This window comes from Hyla sarda, chromosome 5, assembly GCF_029499605.1.
Source record: "Hyla sarda isolate aHylSar1 chromosome 5, aHylSar1.hap1, whole genome shotgun sequence".
In the NCBI taxonomy this organism is placed as follows: domain Eukaryota; kingdom Metazoa; phylum Chordata; class Amphibia; order Anura; family Hylidae; genus Hyla; species Hyla sarda.
The window spans coordinates 55,319,689-55,341,351 of record NC_079193.1 but is presented as its reverse complement, the minus strand read 5'-3'; the positions used below and the strand labels follow the sequence as shown (position 1 = coordinate 55,341,351).

The following is a 21,663-nucleotide window of genomic DNA, read 5'->3' as shown; positions in this document are numbered from 1 at the left end:
AGAATGTCTGTCCGTGTTTTTCGGGTGGACATTTTTCCTGCCGTGTGAACATAGCCTAAGGCTATACATGTTAAGTTATGTGTTAAGTTGCATGACCAAAATGTTTAACGTGACTTTACTACAGTAGCAATTTGGCTGTTAAGAAAAAAAATAAATGAATAAATAAATTGCCAAACCGCAGAGAAGCCACAAGCAAGTTGCAGTCACACACGAATTTCGATGAGGTAAGGATTGGCACATTTGCATGTGACCTGGACCAAAAAAATCTAAAAAACAAAGATGGATTTTTTTCCACAACTTTGATGCGACAGCCGTGTTGTGTCGCAATGGGACCACGTTGACAATTAAAATAGTCAATGTCGCCACGCAATGTCACGTGACCAAAGTGGCCATGAAGCCCTTGCCTAAAGCAGAGATGCAAGGGGGAGATTTATCATGAGGAAAAGTTGCTGAGTTGCCCATAGCAACCAATCAGATCCCTTCTTTCATTTTTCAGAGGCCTTTTTAAAAATGAAAGAAGCGATCTGATTGGTTGCTATGGGCAACTGGTCAACTTTTCCTCTGGACAGGTTTGGATAAATCTCCCCCACTGTCTCCAGCTTTCTCAAGATTTTACCAAACTATACTGGCAGCCATTCCTAGAAATAGATATCACTAAGGCCCTGTTCACACGTGGATTGATGGGTCCTTTCACAGATCCTGGACAAAAACATTTAGCATACTTTATCTGATAAAATGGCGGGCACCATGACGGAAACCCGGCAACCTTATTCTAGTCAAGGGGTCCATCGGTTGCCGTGTGTTTCCGATCCAGCAGCGCCGTCATTTTCGTAGCAGAACGACGCAAATGTTTAACGTATATGAACAGAATGTCTAAGGGTGGGTTCACACCACGTTTTTCAAGTACGTTTCCCGTATACGGTTTCATTATTGAAAACGTATGGAACCGTATTGAAAACCGTATACATAGACAAATAATTGAAAATCGGATGCATCCAGTCGCATACGGTTTTTGTCTCTGGTTTAAAAACTGTACTGCACACGCATACATTTTTTTTTTTTTACTTGGACTTCAATGGGAAACGCACATGTATACGGTTCCATACGGGAAAACCGTATACGGATTTTACTTTGCACATGCGCATTTGCATCCTAAAGTCCCCACCCAACACCCCTCCCATTAAAAATGGACACAATTTTCAAAAACGTTTTTTTATTTTTATAAAAACGGACGGAACTGTATGCACTTTTAAAAACAGTATATGGTTTAAAAACGCATACGGTTTACTTTTTCCCATACTGTTCCATCCATTTTTTTGCCATACGGTTTTCTTTAGAAAAACGGATTGAAAACAGTATGGCAAAAACGTGATGTGAGCCTAACATTGTGGCACAAGAGGACGACTCAAGGTCTTATATATATACCCCCGACTGGGGGAATAATCATCATTTCAGTGATCTTATCTACAGTACCGGACCCCCATAGGTGCCCAGACTGAATGGGCACCTTGAAAAATTAAAGTGACAGGACACAATTGCAACAGGGCATCCAATTCTACGCCGTGACAACAAATCACCTTCCTAAAGCCGTGTGATTTTGTAGCCTAATAGGTTAAGTCGGGCGCGCGCTGCCACCGAGGTCTAATCCACTTTCCAGTTCTAAAAACCATGGCGGTATAATACATGTGCTCAACAACAAACCGTAGGCCCGGAGGGGCCCTGTGTATTGCCAAATCTTGACTGAAAATCCATTAGGATTGTGATAATGGAAGAAAATTAATCTCTAATTGACAAAATTAAGATATATTCCTCATGAAAAAAAAAAAAAAACCTGAGAAAAAAAAATAAAAATACAGTTCCAGAAAAAATAAATAAATAAATAAAAAATAATAATCTCTAAAACCTCCAAAACCCAGGCAGGTCATCAAAGGGTTAATCCAATCTATAAACGTTGACGTAAGAAAAGAAAAAATCCTCCAGTCTGGGCACAGCCAAGTCGGAAAAAAAAAAAAAAACCTAAACAGGTTGGCGTTGGGACTATTTAAAGATGGCTTCTCTCTAAATGGGGATGCTGCAAGCAGGGTTGCCATGGTGATGCCAGCAATACTTTCGCTCCCTTCGCTTTAGACGCGGAATGTTGTAATTGAGATTGATTCCAGACAGTAAACAAATGTGACTCCGGGAGATCAAATTATTTAAGTTAATTTTTTTTGGTTTAGTTTTTATTCTATTTTTTTATCGTCTTATGGTGATTTTTTATTTTTTATATTCCTATATATCCAGTAGAGAACGGAGAAGTATTAGTGGGCGGCAAGGGGTTAATGCCAACAAAACGGAGGCAAATCCCGGGAAACAAAGAAGAAGTGACAGAAATCATTTCTACCTTTTGTTTTAGTGCAAACGGATACAATATAGCAGCAAGCGCCTCCAGCTGTTGCAAAACTACAACTCCCAGCATGGCTGTCCGGGCATGCTGGGAGTTGTAGTTTTGCAACAGCTGGAGGCACACTGTTTGGAAAACACTGCAATATAGGTACAAGGATACATAATGTCTGCCTGGCACACAATATGGAATGGTACAATATAGATACATAATGTCTGCCTGGCACACAATATGGAATGGCACAATATAGATACATAATGTCTGCCTGGCACACAATATGGAATGGTACAATATAGATACATGTCTGCCTGGCACACAATATGGAATGGTACAATATAGATACATAATGTCTGCCTGGCACACAATATGGAATGGTACAATATAGATACATAATGTCTGCCTGGCACACAATATGGAATGGTACAATATAGATACATGTCTGCCTGGCACACAATATGGAATGGTACAATATAGATACATAATGTCTGCCTGGCACACAATATGGAATGGTACAATATAGATACATAATGTCTGCCTGGCACACAATATGGAATGGTACAATATAGATACATAATGTCTGCCTGGCACACAATATGGAATGGTACAATATAGATACATAATGTCTGCCTGGCACACAATATGGAATGGTACAATATAGATACATGTCTGCCTGGCACACAATATGGAATGGTACAATATAGATACATAATGTCTGCCTGGCACACAATATGGAATGGTACAATATAGATACATGTCTGCCTGGCACACAATATGGAATGGTACAATATAGATACATAATGTCTGCCTGGCACACAATATGGAATGGTACAATATAGATACATAATGTCTGCCTGGCACACAATATGGAATGGCACAATATAGATACATAATGTCTGCCTGGCACACAATATGGAATGGTACAATATAGATACATAATGTCTGCCTGGCACACAATATGGAATGGTACAATATAGATACGTCTGCCTTGCACACAATATGGAATGGTACAATATAGATACATAATGTCTGCCTGGCACACAATATGGAATGGTACAATATAGATACATAATGTCTGCCTGGCACACAATATGGAATGGTACAATATAGATACGTCTGCCTGGCACACAATATGGAATGGTACAATATAGATACATAATGTCTGCCTGGCACACAATATGGAATGGTACAATATAGATACATAATGTCTGCCTGGCACACAATATGGAATGGTACAATATAGATACATAATGTCTGCCTGGCACACAATATGGAATGGTACAATATAGATACATAATGCCTGCCTGGCACACAGTATGGAATGGTACAATATAGATACATAATGTCTGCCTGGCACACAATATGGAATGGTACAATATAGATACATAATGTCTGCCTGGCACACAATATGGAATGGTACAATATAGATACATAATGTCTGCCTGGCACACAATATGGAATGGTACAATATAGATACATAATGTCTGCCTGGCACACAATATGGAATGGTACAATATAGATACATAATGTCTGCCTGGCACACAATATGGAATGGTACAATATAGATACATAATGTCTGCCTGGCACACAATACGGAATGGTACAATATAGATACATAATGTCTGCCTGGCACACAATACGGAATGGCACAATATAGATACATAATGTCTGCCTGGCACACAATATGGAATGGTACAATATAGATACATAATGTCTGCCTGGCACACAATACGGAATGGTACAATATAGATACATAATGTCTGCCTGGCACACAATATGGAATGGTACAATATAGATACATAATGTCTGCCTGGCACACAATACGGAATGGTACAATATAGATACATAATGTCTGCCTGGCACACAATATGGAATGGTACAATATAGATACATAATGTCTGCCTGGCACACAATATGGAATGGTACAATATAGATACATAATGTCTGCCTGGCACACAATATGGAATGGTACAATATAGATACATAATGTCTGCCTGGCATCAACACACACACAGGGCATGTCAGAATGCAGCCCTGGTGACATGGTGCTTGCTGTAAACGATATTTTTAGGACATGTCGGATGGGAGGCATGAACATTCTCCACGTCCGCAGAATGCCAGCCTTGAATGCGACCAATGCAACTACCACCAGCTGCCGCACAAAAAAAAAAAACAGAGGGCACAACCCCCTGGGCATCAGTGATGATGATGATGATATTCCAGTATTCCACAGAGCCCCCCCCCCCCCCCCCCCTGCCCTCTCCTCTCATCTATCACCCCCTGGCACTTAGGGAGCTTAGTATGACAGCGGCATTAACCCTTTCAGAGAGACCTGGCCCTGGTTTGACAGCAGCAGCTGGGTTAACCCCCTCATCGCCAGGACAAGACAGAAGTGGTTAATGAAGCCTAAGCTCCTTTATAGAGGAGGTAGGGGAGGGGGGGATGGATCAGCATGTGTCATCTGCTGATAACATGGGCCCTGCAAAGGGTTAATCCTCCCTTATTTTTTTTTCCCAGCAACAAGAGGATGGATGCAATGAAGGGATCTGCAGTAACATGGGAGGGAAATAAGGATCTGCAGTCATCCCAAGATCAGGGGGTACAGAAGGGGATGAGGGGTGTTTTTACCTTCAGACAGCTCCAGCTCCAGTTCTGCCAGCCTGGCTCTCACCTCCAGGGGTAGGGACACACTGTCCAGGCTGCGGTCAGCCATTCTCCAGCCTTATATTGGGGTTCAGGCAGCAGCACTCGGTCTCCCCCCTCAGCTCTGTCTTTGTCAGGCTCTCCTCAGCCAGGCATGGGAAGGGAGGAGAGGGGTGGGGGGTTGCAGAGGAAATGCACTGATTTGCTGCTGTCTCTGCTGCCAGTGATGGAGGTGCCGAGGCTTCACTTCCCGGGGAGAGCAGGGCTGCAGTGCATCAGGCCAGAGCACACAAAGCGGCAGACGGGCAGCCCACCCTGGCAGCTCTGCAGATCATTCTCTGGGAGCTGCTCTTTCCAGTGAGGAAGAGGAGGAGGGCGGGGCCAGAGGCATGCACACATATAGACGGTGCACCTTAAAGACGCAGTGCACTCCGTGCCCCCTCACTGCGCGCCCTGCATCACCCTCACCACACGGGCAGCTCTCTATTGGTACCGCTCGGCTCCCACGTGGATTCGAGGTCATGTGACCCACATTTGACATCACGAGTGGAAATGACAGATTTTTCATCTGCTTTATTCAGATACCAGATTTGGAAAGTCAGGGGTGTGACAGATAATGGAATGGAGCCCCCAGTACACCAGGACCATCCACGTTCAGGATATGGGAAGTTTTATTGATTCTATAATGCATAGAGATAGTTCACACAGTGATGTCACAGTACAGGGATAATACACAGTGATGTCACAGTACAGGGATAATACACAGTGATGTCACAGTACAGGGATAATACACACAGTGATGTCACAGTACAGGGATAATACACAGTGATGTCACAGTACAGGGATAATACACACAGTGATGTCACAGTACAGGGATAATATACAGTGATGTCACAGTACAGGGATAATACACAGTGATGTCACAGTACAGGGATAATACACAGTGATGTCACAGTACAGGGATAATACACACAGTGATGTCACAGTACAGGGATAATACACAGTGATGTCACAGTACAGGGATAATACACAGTGATGTCACAGTACAGGGATAATACACAGTGATGTCACAGTACAGGGATAATACACACAGTGATGTCACAGTACAGGGATAATACACAGTGATGTCACAGGACAGGGATAATACACAGTGATGTCACAGTACAGGGATAATATACAGTGACGTCACAGTACAGGGATAATACACAGTGATGTCACAGTACAGGTATAATACACACAGTGATGTCACAGTACAGGGATAATACACACAGTGATGTCACAGTACAGGGATAATACACAGTGATGTCATAGTACAGGGATAATACACACAGTGATGTCACAGTACAGGGATAATACACAGTGATGTCATAGTACAGGGATAATACACACAGTGATGTCACAGTACAGGGATAATATACACAGTGATGTCACAGTACAGGGATAATACACACAGTGATGTCACAGTACAGGAATAATACACAGTGATGTCACAGTACAGGGATAATACACTCAGTGATGTCACAGTACAGGGATAATACACAGTGATGTCACAGTACAGGGATAATACACAGTGATGTCACAGTACAGGGATAATACACACAGTGATGTCACAGTACAGGGATAATACACACAGTGATGTCACAGTACAGGGATAATACACAGTGATGTCATGGTACAGGGATAATATACACAGTGATGTCACAGTACAGGGATAATACACAGTGATGTCACAATACACGGATAATACACACAGTGATGTCACAGTACAGGGATAATACACACAGTGATGTCACAGTACAGGGATAATACACACAGTGATGTCACAGTACAGGGATAATACACAGTGATGTCACAGTACAGGGATAATACACACAGTGATGTCACAGTACAGGGATAATACACACAGTGATGTCACAGTACAGGGATAATACACAGTGATGTCACAGTACAGGGATAATACACACAGTGATGTCACAGTACAGGGATAATACACACAGTGATGTCACAGTGCAGGGATAATACACACAGCAATGTCACAGTACAGGGATAATACACAGTGATGTCACAGTACAGGGATAATACACAGTGATGTCACAGTACAGGGATAATACACACAGTGATGTCACAGTACAGAGATAATATACACAGTGATGTCACAGTACAGGGATAATACACTGTGATGTCACAGTACAGGAATAATACACACAGCGATGTCACACTACAGGGATAATATACACAGTGATGTCACAGTAAAGGGATAATATACACAGTGATGTCACAGTACAGGGATAATACACAGTGATGTCACAGTACAGGGATAATACACACAGTGATGTCACTGCTCCTCCCCGGAGCGCTCGCGGCGTTCTCCTCTCTGAGGCACCCCGGTCAGACCCGCTGACCGGGAGCGCTGCACTGTCACTGCCGGCGGGGATGCGATCCTCGTAGCGGGACGCGCCCGCCCGTGGGTCGCATCCCAATCTACTCACCTGTCCCGTTCCCCGGCTGTCACGTCCCGGCGCGCCCGACCCCGCTCTCTAGGGCGCGCGCGCCGTCTCTCTAAGATTTAAAGGGCCAGTGCACCACTAATTGGTGCCTGGCCCAATCAGTGTCAATTAGCTACCCTGCTCCATGTGTATAAAAACCCACTTCCCCTTCCTGTCCTTGCCGGATCTTGTTGCCTCAGTGCCTAGTGAAAGCGTTTTGTGAGTGCCCTTACCAGTGTTTCCAGACCTTCTGCCGTTGCCCTTGACTACGAACTTCGCCGCCTGCCCTGACCTTCTGCTACGTCTGACCTCGCCTCTGTCTTGTCCTCCTGTACCATGCCAGTCTCAGCAGTCCGAAGTTCTTCTCGGTCTGCCGTGGCTCCAACGTCATGCTCCTACCCTCGACTGGAGCACCGGGAAGATCAAAAATTGGGGCCCTTCTTGTCACAAACGATGCCTGACATCTGCTCCCACTTGTCTAACTCCTGAGGTTCCACCTTTACCGGGCCCTCCCAAGGCTTACCAGGACTTTTCTGATGTTTTCTGCAAAAAGCAAGCAGAGATCTTACCTCCTCATAGCCTCCTTCCTGGTACCACTCTGCCCCGTGGCAAGATTCACCCACTGCCCCCCCCCCCCCCCCCCATTCCCACTTCTTCTGGAGTTCCTGCCGTAGATGAAGTAACCCGGGACTTCTCCGTTATCTGGAAGGAGACTCAAGGGTCGCTCCCACTAGCCTTGTCTCGTGTGAAGGGACATGCAGATAAAAAGAGGGGGAGACCTAAGGGGGGGGGGGGTACTGTTACGCCGAGCGCTCCGGGTCCCTGCTCCTCCCCGGAGCGCTCGCGGCGTTCTCCTCTCTGCAGCGCCCCGGTCAGACCCGCTGACCGGGAGCGCTGCATTGTCACTGCCGGTGGGGATGCGATCCGCGTAGCGGGACGCGCCCGTCCGCGGGTCGCATCCCAATCTACTCACCTGTCCCGTTCCCCGGCTGTAACGTCCCAGCACGCGCGACCCCGCTCTCTAGGGCACGCGCGCGCCGGCTCTCTAAGATTTAAAGGGCCAGTGCACCACTAATTGGTGCCTGGCCCAATCAGTGTCAATTAGCTTCCCTGGTCCATGTGTATAAAAACCCACTTCCCCTTCCTGTCCTTGCCGGATCTTGTTGCTTCAGTGCCTAGTGAAAGCGTTTTGTGAGTGCCCTTACCAGTGTTTCCAGACCTTCTGCCGTTGCCCTTGACTACGAACCTTGCCGCCTGCCCTGACCTTCTGCTACGTCTGACCTCGCCTCTGTCTTGTCCTCCTGTACCACGCCAGTCTCAGCAGTCAGTGAGGTTGAGTCGCAACCGGTGGACACGACCTGGTTGCTACCGCCGCAGCAAGACCATCCCGCTTTGCGGCGGGCTCTGGTGAAAACCAGTAGCAACTTAGAACCGGTCCTCCGGTACGGTCCACTCCAATCCCTCTCTGACACAGAGGATCCACCATCCGCCTGCCGAATCCTGACAGTGACGTCACAGTACAGGGATAATACACACAGTGATGTCACAGTATAGGGATAATACACACAGTGATGTCACAGTACAGGGATAATACACACAGGGATGTCACAGTACAGGGATAATACACACAACGATGTCACAGTAAGGGATAATACACCCAGTGATGTCACAGTACAGGGATAGGTCACACAGTGATGTTACAGTACAGGGATAATACACACAGTGATGTCACAGTACAGGGATAATACACAGTGATGTCACAGTACAGGTGATAATACACACTGTGATGTCACAGTACAGGGATAATACACAGCGATGTCACAGTACAGGTAATAATACACACAGTGATGTCACAGTATAGGGATAAAACACAGTGATGTCACAGTACAGGGATAATACACACAGTGATGTCACAGTACAGGGATAATACACACAACGATGTCACAGTACAGGGATAATACACACAGTGATGTCACAGTACAGGAATAGGTCACACAGTGATGTTACAGTACAGGGATAATACACACAGTGATGTCACAGTACAGGGATAATACACAGTGATGTCACAGTACAGGTGATAATACACACAGTAATGTCACAGTATAGGGATAATAAACACAGTGATGTCACGTTACAGGGATAAAACACACTGATGTCACAGTACAGGGATAATACACAGTGACATCACAGTACAGGGATAATAAACTTAGTGATGTCACAGTACAGGGATAATAAACACAGTGATGTCACAGTACAGGGATAGGTCACACAGTGATGTCACAGTACAGAGATAATACACAGTGATGTCACAGTACAGGGATAATACACAGTGATGTCACAGTACAGGGATAACACACAGTGATGTCACAGTACAGGGATAATACACAATGATGTCAGTACAGGGATGATAAGCACAGTGATGTCACAGTACAGGGATAATACACAGTGATGTCACAGTACAGGGATAATAAACAGTGATGTCACAGTACAGGTATAATACACAGTGATGTCACAGTACAGGGATAATACATAGTGATGTCACAGTACAGGGATAATACACAGTGATGTCACAGTACAGGGATAATACACACAGTGATGTCACAGTACAGGGAAAATACACAGTGATGTCACAGTACAGGGATAATACACAATTATGTCACAGTACAGGGATAATACACAATGATGTCACAGTACAGGGATAATATACAGTGATGTCACAGTACATGGATGATAAACACAGTGATCTCACATTACAGAAATGCTGTATTCAATGATGACAAATACAGGAATAATTTACACAGTGATGGCACAGCAAAAGGATAACGTACACATTGAAGTCACAACACAGAAATCATATATACAGTTATCACAAATGCAGAACTAATGCACAGAGATGTCATAGCACAGGGATAATGTATGCAATAATGTCACAGTACAGGAAAAATGCACACAGTGATGTCACACTACAGGGATAATGCACACAATAATGTCACGGTACAGGGATAATGCACACAATGATGTCACGGTACAGGGATAATGCACACAATGATGTCACGGTACAGGGATAATACACACAATGATGTCACGGTACAGGGATAATGCACACAGTGATGTCACAGTACAGGGATAATACACACAATGATGTCACAGTACAGGGATAATGCACACAATGATGTCACGGTACAGGGATAATGCACACAATGATGTCACGGTACAGGGATAATGCACACAATGATGTCACAGTACAGGGCTAATGCACAATGTGTGCACAATACAGCAATAATGTACAACGTTATGTCATAATACAGGGACAATGCACACAGCCATATGATGCTACAGGGATAATGATCCCAGTTTTGGTACAGTACAGAAATAATGTACACAGCACTAGGATAATGGTACAGTCATGTCACAATACAAGGATAATATTTATTGCTCACTGCAATTTTACACTATAGGGTTAATGCACACAGTGGTGACACAGTACAGGGATAATGCACACAGCGATATCACAGTATAGGAATAATACACATAGGTCCTCTCCTATTAGGTTTCCGTGTAATTTTAGTAGGAAAAATTCAAGGGAATTGCGTTTCACTGTATTTATTAACGACATGTACCACAGTTCGCTTATTTTTCTGACCATTCAGTTACCTTAAATGGGAATTGTCAAATTCAAAAATCTTTATATGCAATACATTTTAGCAAAACATTAACCTTTTTAAAATACTTCATAAAAATGTTCATACAATTCTCTTTTTTATAGATATCATGGCTCATAAAAAAAGATCACCAGGGGTCCCCATATCATCTAGATCATAATCCTATCCGGCTGCAGTATCATCTTTGTCCCATCTAAAGCACAGCCTAGGACAAAGTCCAGGAAGTGAGGGTGGGACTAGCACTCCTCTGTGCTCATTCCTGTCCTATCAGACTACAGCATGAAAACAAAGAGGAGGGGGTTACAGAGCAGCCTGCAGTGATTGGATGAAGAAATCCAGCACAGCACAGCAGACTCATGGAGGAAGTGAATGCATGGTGAGTGAGTGCGGGCTCAGTGCTTACCTCGGACATGCTGCTTCCTGAGCAGTGGATGTCAAAATGAGTGAGCAGTAGAACAGAGGGATTTGTGAGCCAAATAGAGAAGCTAGACCCATAAAAAAGACATATAAAGTATCTGCATGACCCAGTGAGTAACATATACTGTATAAAGCTTTTTTTCTGTGATATGACAGGTATGCTTTAATTTTATTTTCCCCAAAAAGTGGGTGTTTTTAAATTTTTCACAATCCAAGTTGTGAAAAAAATCACTATGAAAATGTAAAAAAAGAGGAAATATTAGTAAATAATCCCCCAAAATGTCCCAGGCTGGTATAAAGCATACATGGGTTGTCATTTGCTCTCACTGTGTTTTCACATGTCTGAAAAAGTTTGAAAATTTACATATGTATAAGTAGGAATGGACCCTGTCAGCTGTTTCGCCCCATGGCAGCTGCTACGCCTTCTACCCTGGTATTATTGACCATGCTTTAAAGGTGTATTGGGAAGATTTTATATACATATCGGAGACCCCTTTTTTTCATTTTTTTTCTTACAGAAGTGATCTGATTGGATGCTATGGTCAACTGTTCAGCTTTTCCGTCTCCCCAGCTGTGCAAAATTACAACTCCCAGCATGCCGGGATGGCCTTCCGCTGGGTTGTAGTTTTGCAAGAGTTGGAGAGCCACAAGTTGGGGGACACTGCTTTAGTATAGCTATCTCATTTAAAGAGGATTGTTTAATTCAAGAGGTTGTTAAAGGATTTGTCCAGTATATAAAGTTTAATAGACAACAAGGTTAAGGTGAATGATTTACACCTGGGCACTTTCTCCAGCCAGGGTGCCTCCAGCTGTCACAAAACTACAATTCCCAGCATACCCGGAGCATTCTGGGAATTGTAGTTTTGCAATAGCTGGAGGCACCCTTATTGGGAAACCCTTGTGTAGAATGAAGTAGTAGCACAATATGTTCTCACTGATTTAATACTTCTATAGTATACCATAATTCATATATATTATGGCAAAACAACACAGCAGTAAATTTATAAATGGCTGTGCCCATTTGTGCGCAGTGTGCCAGCTTCCTATTATTTTTGAGTGGTAAAAGAGATGGCAACATTATTTTAATTAAGATGCCATCAGCTGTAGGACAAGGTCAAAGCACGGGCCCTGACGCTGGCACATGGAGCAGAGAGTGCATGTGATATTTTGACTTTCTAGGACTCTGTTTCAGTCACCTGCTTCATAAGGATTCCCGGCCACCTGAGTTAAATTTCGCTGTGTTACAGTGAGTCTTGCCCTTAATGTGAGTTCAGACTTTACAAAAATATATGAGTCTGGAGGAGAAAGGACCAGAGGTATAAGCAATAAATACATTCTGCCATGGACTGGTCTGGAGTCCAATATGGACATTTATCAACGGGTTTAGTCAGGTTTTCTTTACTATAATTGTCGCAAAATTGTCGGAACTGCGACTACACGATTTTTCGTGCGACATTTTGACTGGAAAGCGAGAAAAGCAAGTTTTCCTAAAATTTACTATGTACGGTAGTAATAATTTTAAAATGGACTATGGGTAGTCAGGTATTTATTAACTGCGACAGTCGCAACTGCGCAAAAAAAAGTCGCAACAGCGTTAAAAATTTACTAAATTTACTCCAGCTCAAACATGGAGCAGAAAAAGCTACTACCAAAGTAAAAAAGGAAAAATTGCTTACGTGAAAGAAAATTATCAACAGGCTGAAACCAGTCACACATAAGCAAAAAAAAAAGTAAGGAAAAAATTACTAAAAAAAAGACTACATAAGCAAACATTGATAAATGTCCCTCCAAATGTTTTTTTCTTTGGTCTTCTTTTTAGGGTTTGCTAGCTTAATGGAAATCTGTCACCAGTGTTACCTGCATTAACCTGTTGGTACTGACAGATAGTGCAGGTGATACTGATGACAACCGTACTTACCTTGTCCCGTTCCGTGAAGGGGATCTCCGGTAATCTTCACCATTAGCTTCAGCTATGGCCCAGCTTGGGAAATAGACTAAGCTCCGCCCGTGCCCCAAGCCGGGTCGGAGCTGAAGTTTACAGGAGAAGATTACCGGGGTTCCCCTGCACAGAACGGACAAGGTAAGTACCGTTATCATCAGTGTCACCTGAACTATCTGTCAGTACCAACAGGTTAGTGCAGGTGACACTGGTGACAGATTTCCTTTAAATTATCTTCGGGGTGTGGCCTGTGGTCAGAGTTACTTTGAGGGTGTAGTCTGAGGTCTGGGTTACTTGAGGGATCTAGTCTAAGGTCTAATTTATTTAGTAGTTTTCTTTAGGAGTCTGAATTATTTTGGTCAGAATTCAATTTGGAGTCTGGTCTGGAGTATGTAATTATTTAGGGGTCTGGTCAGGCAGCTGAACTTATTTAACCCCTTAACGCATTTTACGCATTAATAACTCTAAAACGCTTTTACCGAATATTCTGATTCTGAGATTGTTTTTTTGTGACATTTCGTGATATTCTACTTTATTTTGGTGGTAAATTTTCATCTTTACTTGCATCCTTTTTTCGTGAAAAATCCCCAAATTTCATGAAATTTCTGAAAATTTTGCATTTTTCTAACTTTGAAGCTCTCTGCTTGTAACGAAAATGGATATTCCAAATAAATGTTGTTTTTATTCACAAATACAATATGTCCACTTTATGTTGGCATCATAAAATGGACATATTTTTACTTTTTGAAAAAATTTGAGGGCTTCAAAGTAGAGCAGCAATTTTCAGAAATTTCATGAAAATTGCAAAATCTGAAGGGACAGATGTTACAGAACTACAACTCCCAGCATGCCTGGGCAGTCTAGGCATGCTGAGAGTTGTAGTTTGGCAACATCTGGAGGGCTACAGTTTGGGCACCACTGTAACAGTGGTCTCCAAACTGTGACCCTCCAGATGTTGCAAAACTACAACTCCTAGCATGCCCAGACAGCCTTTGGCTGTCTGGGCATGCTGGGAGTTGCAGTTTGGCACCCACTAGGAAGGACAGCAGTAAAGATCGCTTACTGCCCCCCTTCCTTCCCCCCACTGTCGTTTTCCCTTCCCTATACATAGAACAGATCAGTATTAGCAATCATGGCAAGTGTAAAAAAATGTAAAAGTAAAAAAAAAGTGAAAAATCCCCTCCCCCAATAAAAAAGTAAAACGTCCGTTTTTTCCTATTTTACCCCCAAAAAGCGTAAATTTTTTTTTATAGACACATTTGGTATCGCCGCGTGCGTAAATGTCCGAACTATTAAAATAAAATGTTAATGATCCCGTACGGTGAACGGCGTGAACGAAAAAAAAAAAAGTTCAAAATTCCTACTTTTTTAATACATTTTATTTTAAAAAAAATTATAAAAAATGTATTAAAAGTTTTTTATATGCAAATGTGGTATCAAAAAAAAGTTAAGATTATGTCGCAAAAAATGAGCCCCCATACCGCCGCTTATACGGAAAAATAAAAAAGTTAGAGGTCATCAAAATAAACGGATTATAAACGTACTAATTTGGTTAAAAAGTTTGTGATTTTTTTTAAGCGCAACAATAATATAAAAGTACGTAATAATGGGTATCATTTTAATCGTATTGACCCTCAGAATAAAGAACACACGTCATTTTTACCATAAATTGTACGGCGTGAAAACGAAACCTTCCAAAATTAGCAAAATTGCGTTTTTCGTTTTAATTTCCCCACAAAAATAGTGTTTTTTGGTTGCGCCATACATTTTATGGTAAAGTGAGTGATGTCATTACAAAGGACAACTGGTCACGCAAAAAAAAAAGCCCTCATACTAGTCTGTGGATGAAAATATAAAAGAGTTATGATTTTTAGAAGGCGAGGAGGAAAAAATGAAAACGTAAAAATTAAATTGTCTGAGTCCTTAAAGGAGTAGTCCAGTGGTGACTCAGTGGTGAGCAACTTATCCCCTATCCTAAGGATAGGGGATAAGTTGCAGATCGCGGGGGTCCGACCGCTGGGGCCCCCTGCGATCTCCTGTACGGAGCCCCGGCAGCCCGCGGGAAGGGGGCGTGTCGACCTCCGCACGAGGCGGCGGCCGACACGCCCCCTCAATACAACTCTATGGCAGAGCCGAAGCGGTGCCTTCGGCAATCTCCGGCTCTGCCATAGAGATGTATTGAGGGGGCGTGTCGGCCGCCGCCTCGTGCGGGGGTCGACACCCGCTATCTGGCCGGAGAGTCGGGGCCCCGTACAGAGAGATCGCAGGGGGCCCCAGCGGTCGGACCCCCCGCGATCTCAAACTTATCCCCTATCCTTAGGATAGGGGATAAGTTTTTCACCACTGGACTACCCCTTTAAGGCCAAAATGGGCTGAGTCCTTGTTGGGTTAATGTTATGATTCAATAAGGGTTATTCATCCAAAATTTTACACCTGTTCAACTTCATGCATAAACCAATACATTGTAGGACATTCATCCTAAAATGACATCAGAAAAGGACTGCATAGGGTTCATATACAATCTCATGAAACATCAGATTTGTAATGATGTAACATTTTTTGTGCAGGTCTTGTAATTATAATATTGATAGCAAAATAAGCCGTATTACCAAACTGGACTGACAACTTTTATCTGCATAGAGTTTTACAGTGGATAGAGATGAAAGCTTGTGTCACAAAGACATTTAATGTAGGAATACTTGACAACAGGAACCTTAGAAAAATTTTATTATTTTGTCTCTATCTATCTATCCATCTCATATCTATCTATCGATCTATCTATCCATCTATCTATCTATCTCTCATAATTATCTGTCTATCTCATATATATCTATCTATCATCTATCTATCTCATATCTATCTATCCATCTCATGTCTATCTCATATCTATCTATCCATCTCATGTCTATCTCATATCTATCATCTATCTATCTACCTGTGCTTCATTTGTTTTGTTTAACAAAGTGTAGTGAGGGTCGACCAGTGTGATATTTGCCCTACAAGTGACAATATCTACAAGTAGGTCTGATGTGAAGAAACACATGGGACAGTTGTCCCTTCCTTAGGCCCTCTGCCTTGTGTTTAGAGGTGACAGCTGGCCCTAAAATATTGTTGGTCCAATCTTTCCATGGTAGAAGCAATTGTTTTTGTACAACAAAATAAAATAAACATCATTGTAAATCGATTCTTGGTAATGGGCTTTGGACTTTACTTCTGGATTCCTCCTGATCCTGACTCATATAATGGCAGGTTCACACTACGATTTCAGTGTACGGCTGCCGGATCCGGTTGGGGGGGGGGGGGGGGAGCGAAAACCGGGCGCTCCTGAATTACAGCTGATCCAGGCCCGTACCGTAATGCATTTCAATGAGCCAACCGTAGTCAAATGGTGACTCCGGTCGGCACATTTTTGCCCCGTATCCGGTTTTCTGACTGGACCTAAAACCGTGGTATGCCACGGTTTTAGGTCTGGTCACAAAACCGGATACGGGGCAAAAATGTGCCGACCTGAGTCACCATTTGACTACGGTTGGCTCATTGAAATGCATTAGATACGAGCCGTACACTAAAATCAAAGTGTGAACCCTTAATTAAAGAATATTGACTCATATAAGTCATATATATTTGAATAAAACATTTTCCAGGTGACAATTAATATAAGCACTAAACATGGCCGGCTGTACACACCAATTATAGATGACTATAGAGTCATTGGATGAACACCGGTACCTATGGTGTCACTTATTTCGGGGCAAATTGTTGCATCAGACAGAAAATCCAACCTATGTGATTACAATTCCCACTGACAGGGTCCTGTTGATCCTTCATACAAGTTTATGGGCAGCTTTAGCTATGTTCACCCTACATTTATTCTATACATCACAGGTATATGTTTGGCATGTTTACTAATGTATCTCTCCTTTTTATACCCCTGAAGAATGCCAATACAATGCCTGCCACCTCAATAGGGTCCAAAAGAACACTCTTTTGACCTCCATCAAGTCAATAGAAGCCTATGGTTATCTTCGGTTTATGCACTCGGAGCGTTCTTGACAAAAAACTACTGAACCGTTCACCCAAATGTAGGATAAATAGCCTGAGGCTATGTTCACACACCCTTTTTGAGCTATAAAAAAAAAGACCAAAAAATAACTGTAAACCTGTGTGCGAAAGAGAAGCGTCTGAAAAAAAGGTTCGAAATGAGTTTGTGAACATAGCCTTACCTTTCTTTCTGAAAACCAGCAGTAACTATGAGGGTCTATTCACATGGCAGAATTTCCACTTGCCGAATTCGGAGTCAAATTAAAGCCCATAGACTTTTATGGGATTCCGCATTCTCATTCACACTTCTGAATTTCCGCTTGCGGAATTCCGCTAGCGGAATTCCGCAAGCGGAAATTCAGAAGTGTGAATGGGAGTGCAGAATCCCATAGAAGTCTATGGGCTTTAAAGGGGTACTCCGGCGCTTAAACATCTTATCCCCTATCCTAGCACGTCACAACGCTCCGGCCCCGTGATCGGCAGTGATCAGACCCGGAGCTAACACGCTCCGGGGACTGATTTTAACGGGGTGCGGCATGCAAGATCACGGGGGTCCCCAGCGGCGGGACCCTCGCGATCAGGCATCTTATCCCCTATCCTTTGGTGTGTGAATAGACCCTAAGTCACATTAGATGATTCTCTTTCGGAACTATTTTCCAAATATATTTCATTGATAGAAGTTAAACACTGTTATAGATTATTCTTTGCAAGAACAATTTTACAGTGGCACGTGACTCGGATCCTTACTTACTAATAGAAGTAGTGGACAAAATTAGGGACCTGCGCCTCCCTTGGCTTCAATCAATAGTTCTTGCCTTTGTGAGTCCTCTGATTCATGGCTGGGTTGCTGTTCCTTTGCCTCACACCACCATCTGCTGCTGACTATTGACACCTTTAGCAGGAGATCTATTTGCTTTCCCTGCCTTCATGAAGATTGTTGCCTGAAAGACCTAATTCTGTCATGAAAGGATTGGCTGGTAATGCCTACCGAGATAATTAAAGATCCCAGGTCTCAAAAATTGACTTTTCGGTTTCATTTATTCATAGTATTCTGAGCAGGTAAGGTGCACTACAGACATATGACAGTGTGATATCCCTGAAAATGTCATTTCATTCACCGTAAAGATATTGGCTTGGGAAGACACAGACAAAACACTAAGACAAGTATAGCCATTTATAGCAGTCATGATTTTCAGGCCTCATCATGGGAAAACGGCAAAAAACGTTGCTATGTGAATTGTCACCTGTAATCGTGATGTCTGACCCCTCTGCTTTCTCTTGTAGGTTTCTGAATGATGCAATATTAGCCGTCTGGGCTATTGCATAGCAACAATCCAAGAATGCAATTGGAAAAGCTTGAGTGGAAAAAAAAACCTTTAGAGAAAGCGCTGCGGTTCCTCAAGAAATAATGAAGGTGGACTGAGTATATTTAAAAGGTTCGCAGTGGAACCATATTTATTCAATATAAAATAAAAAATGGGGATGACGCGTTTCGGGAGGTGCCCTCCCTTCCTCAGATCAGGAGGAAGGGAGGGCACCTCCCGAAACACTTCATCCCCATTTTTTATTTTATATTGAATAAATATGGTTCCACTGCGAACCTTTTAAATATACTCAGTCCACCTTCATTATTTCCTAAGGAACCGCAGTGCCTTCTTCAAAGGTGTTTTTTCCACTCAAGCTTTTCCTCATCCACAGGACAGCGGTGCAGCTGTTTCCTGCAACCCAGAGGGCTAGCAGCGACTCCACCTACATTCAGTACCCCATTATCACTAGGGTGATAGGCTCTCAATTATCTTATCCAAGGTGAGCGGCCATCCATATGTATTTTTTGACCAACCCTTGAATTCCAAGACTCTTGTTACCAAGGGTAATGCGCTAGGCGCCGGTATCGGTCTCTCTCTTTTTTTCCAAAGAATGCAATTGGGGAGACAACTGTAAGGCTAGGTTCACATCACGATTTAACCATCCGATTATCAGATCATAAAATCGGATTAAATCGTATTTCAAAAAATCGTATACAATCGTATGTAAAAATTTCTTTGCTATCAGATTTTAAAATCGTATCCAAAAATCGTACAGATGAAAATTCCATCCGATTTTCAATAAAAATCTGATCCTGTTTTTAAAATTAATATGTATGTCAATGACAATAAAGTTTTATATATTTGAAGTGTATGTGTTTTGAAGTCTACTGCGCATGCGTCCAAAAAAATCGTGTGCGATTATTCTGATAGAATCGCACAGTCACACGATTCCATGCGATTTACATAGACTTCAATAATAAAAAAGGACACAATTTTGATCCGATTTTGAATCTGGACGAAAAAATCGTGGTCAACCACGATTTTACCTCCGATCTTAAATCGTGAAAAATCAGAGGCGGATCAAAACTGATGCATTTGTTGTCTATCATTAATGAATGGAAGTCAATGGATACGACTTGGCATGCAGATTTGTACGATTTCAAAGTTAAAAATCGTGAGAAGAAGTAGGATGATAAAATCGTGATGTGAATGCACCCTAAATCTTAGCCCTGTGTATTCTTTTGCTATCACTTAAAGGAGAACTGTGGTGAAACACTTTTTATTTCTCCTGTGCCCGGGCTGCAAAAACGAAAAAAAAAACAAAACCTTTAACTCACCTGCCTACGTTCCCCCGTTGCGCCGATATCGGCATCCCAGTCCTCCGGTGCCGGTATTCTTCCTGGGCACAGTGGCTCATACTGCGCTCAGCGTATCACCAGCCGCAGCGATGTCCCACCTCGGCTGGTGATAGGCTGAGCGCACTGTCATGTAAGGAGCCTGGGCCCCGCCTTCTCACTGCTGCCCAGGCTCCTTACATGACAGTGTGCTCAGCCTATCACCGACCGAGGCGGGACATCGCTGCGGCCGGTGATACTCTGAGAGCAGTATGAGTAACCGAGCCAAAGAAGCAGGAAGAAGACCAGCACCGGATGACTGGGATGCCAATACCTTTGCAATGCGGGAACGTAAGAAGGTGAGTTAAAGTTTTTTTTTTTTTTTTTGCAGCCCGGCCACAGTTCTCCTTTAGATCACACAAAAAAATTAATTAATTAGTATGTTATTCAGTGCCTAATCCTGACCATGTACATCTAATTTTATGCCTCTATCACCTATATTTATTTTAAAAAATATCTCTTTTCATACGCTCACACGCCAGAATTTCTGCATGGAATTCAGCGTGAAAATTCTGCATACATTTATAGCCAATACAGGTCAAGTGAATGGGCAATTAATTTCTGCAGAAATTTTTGTTTTGATGAGCAGAAATCCTCTCAGGGGAAGCGGGCGTGTCCCTCCCTTGTGGTGGTTGGAGTTGATTGGTGTGTGGTGGAAGGGGGTGTGTCCCTCCCTTGTGGTGGTGGGAGGTGATTGGTGTGTGGTAGAAGGGGGTGTGTCCCTCCCTTGTGGTTTTGGGAGGTGATTGGTGTGTGGTGGAAGGGGGAGTGTCCCTGGACAAGCTGCAGGACTAGTTAGTGTCCTAGTAAGTATTGGGTCAAAAAAATGTAAACAACCATATTGGAAAAGGTCTTTAATTTTCAGCAGTAACAACATATAAAAAGTTTTTGGATCTGGCAGTGCCCATTTAACTTTCTCCAGAATGCTTCTTATTTTCTGTAGTTGCCTTCGGCTGTCTGGGCATCCTGGGAGTTGGAGTTTTGCAACAGCTGGACACACATGGGGAAATTTATCAAAACCTGTCCAGAGGAAAAGTTGCTGAGTTGCCCATAGCAACCAATCAGATCGCTTCTTTCATCTTTCAGAGGCCTTTTAAAAACTGAAAGAAGCGATGTGATTGGTTGCTATGGGCAACTCAGTAACTTTTCCTCTGGACAGGTTTGGTAAATCTCCCCCACTGTTTGGAAAACACTGCCTTAGACCTTCATCTGAATCGTAGTTAACAGGGGTAAGCCATGATAGCTTCAAAGACAGGTATGCCTGGCATTAGCTTGTTAACACATTCTGCACTGTGTCACTAGTTTAAGTATGGAAGACACTACAGATGCACTTTAACCCCTTAAAGACCACGAACGTATATTTACATCCGTGGCTGGCTCCCGATCTGTGAAGC

At 42.9% G+C, this 21,663-nt stretch overlaps 1 protein-coding gene across 6 annotated transcripts in view; it reads right to left on the bottom strand.

The window, feature by feature from the left end:
- DIP2C (disco interacting protein 2 homolog C) overlaps window positions 1–5,471 on the bottom strand; it is a 496,242-nt gene extending 490,771 nt beyond the window's left edge. For all 6 annotated transcript variants that reach the window (XM_056519534.1, XM_056519533.1, XM_056519538.1 and 3 more), the window contains exon 1: window positions 5,009–5,471. Coding sequence is in view for 5 of the 6 variants with exons in the window: in XM_056519533.1 (XP_056375508.1) it covers window positions 5,009–5,093 (85 nt within the window). In the remaining variant the exon portion in view is untranslated. The remainder of the gene's footprint in view (window positions 1–5,008) is intronic.
- Between the last annotated feature and the right edge of the window lie 16,192 nt (window positions 5,472–21,663).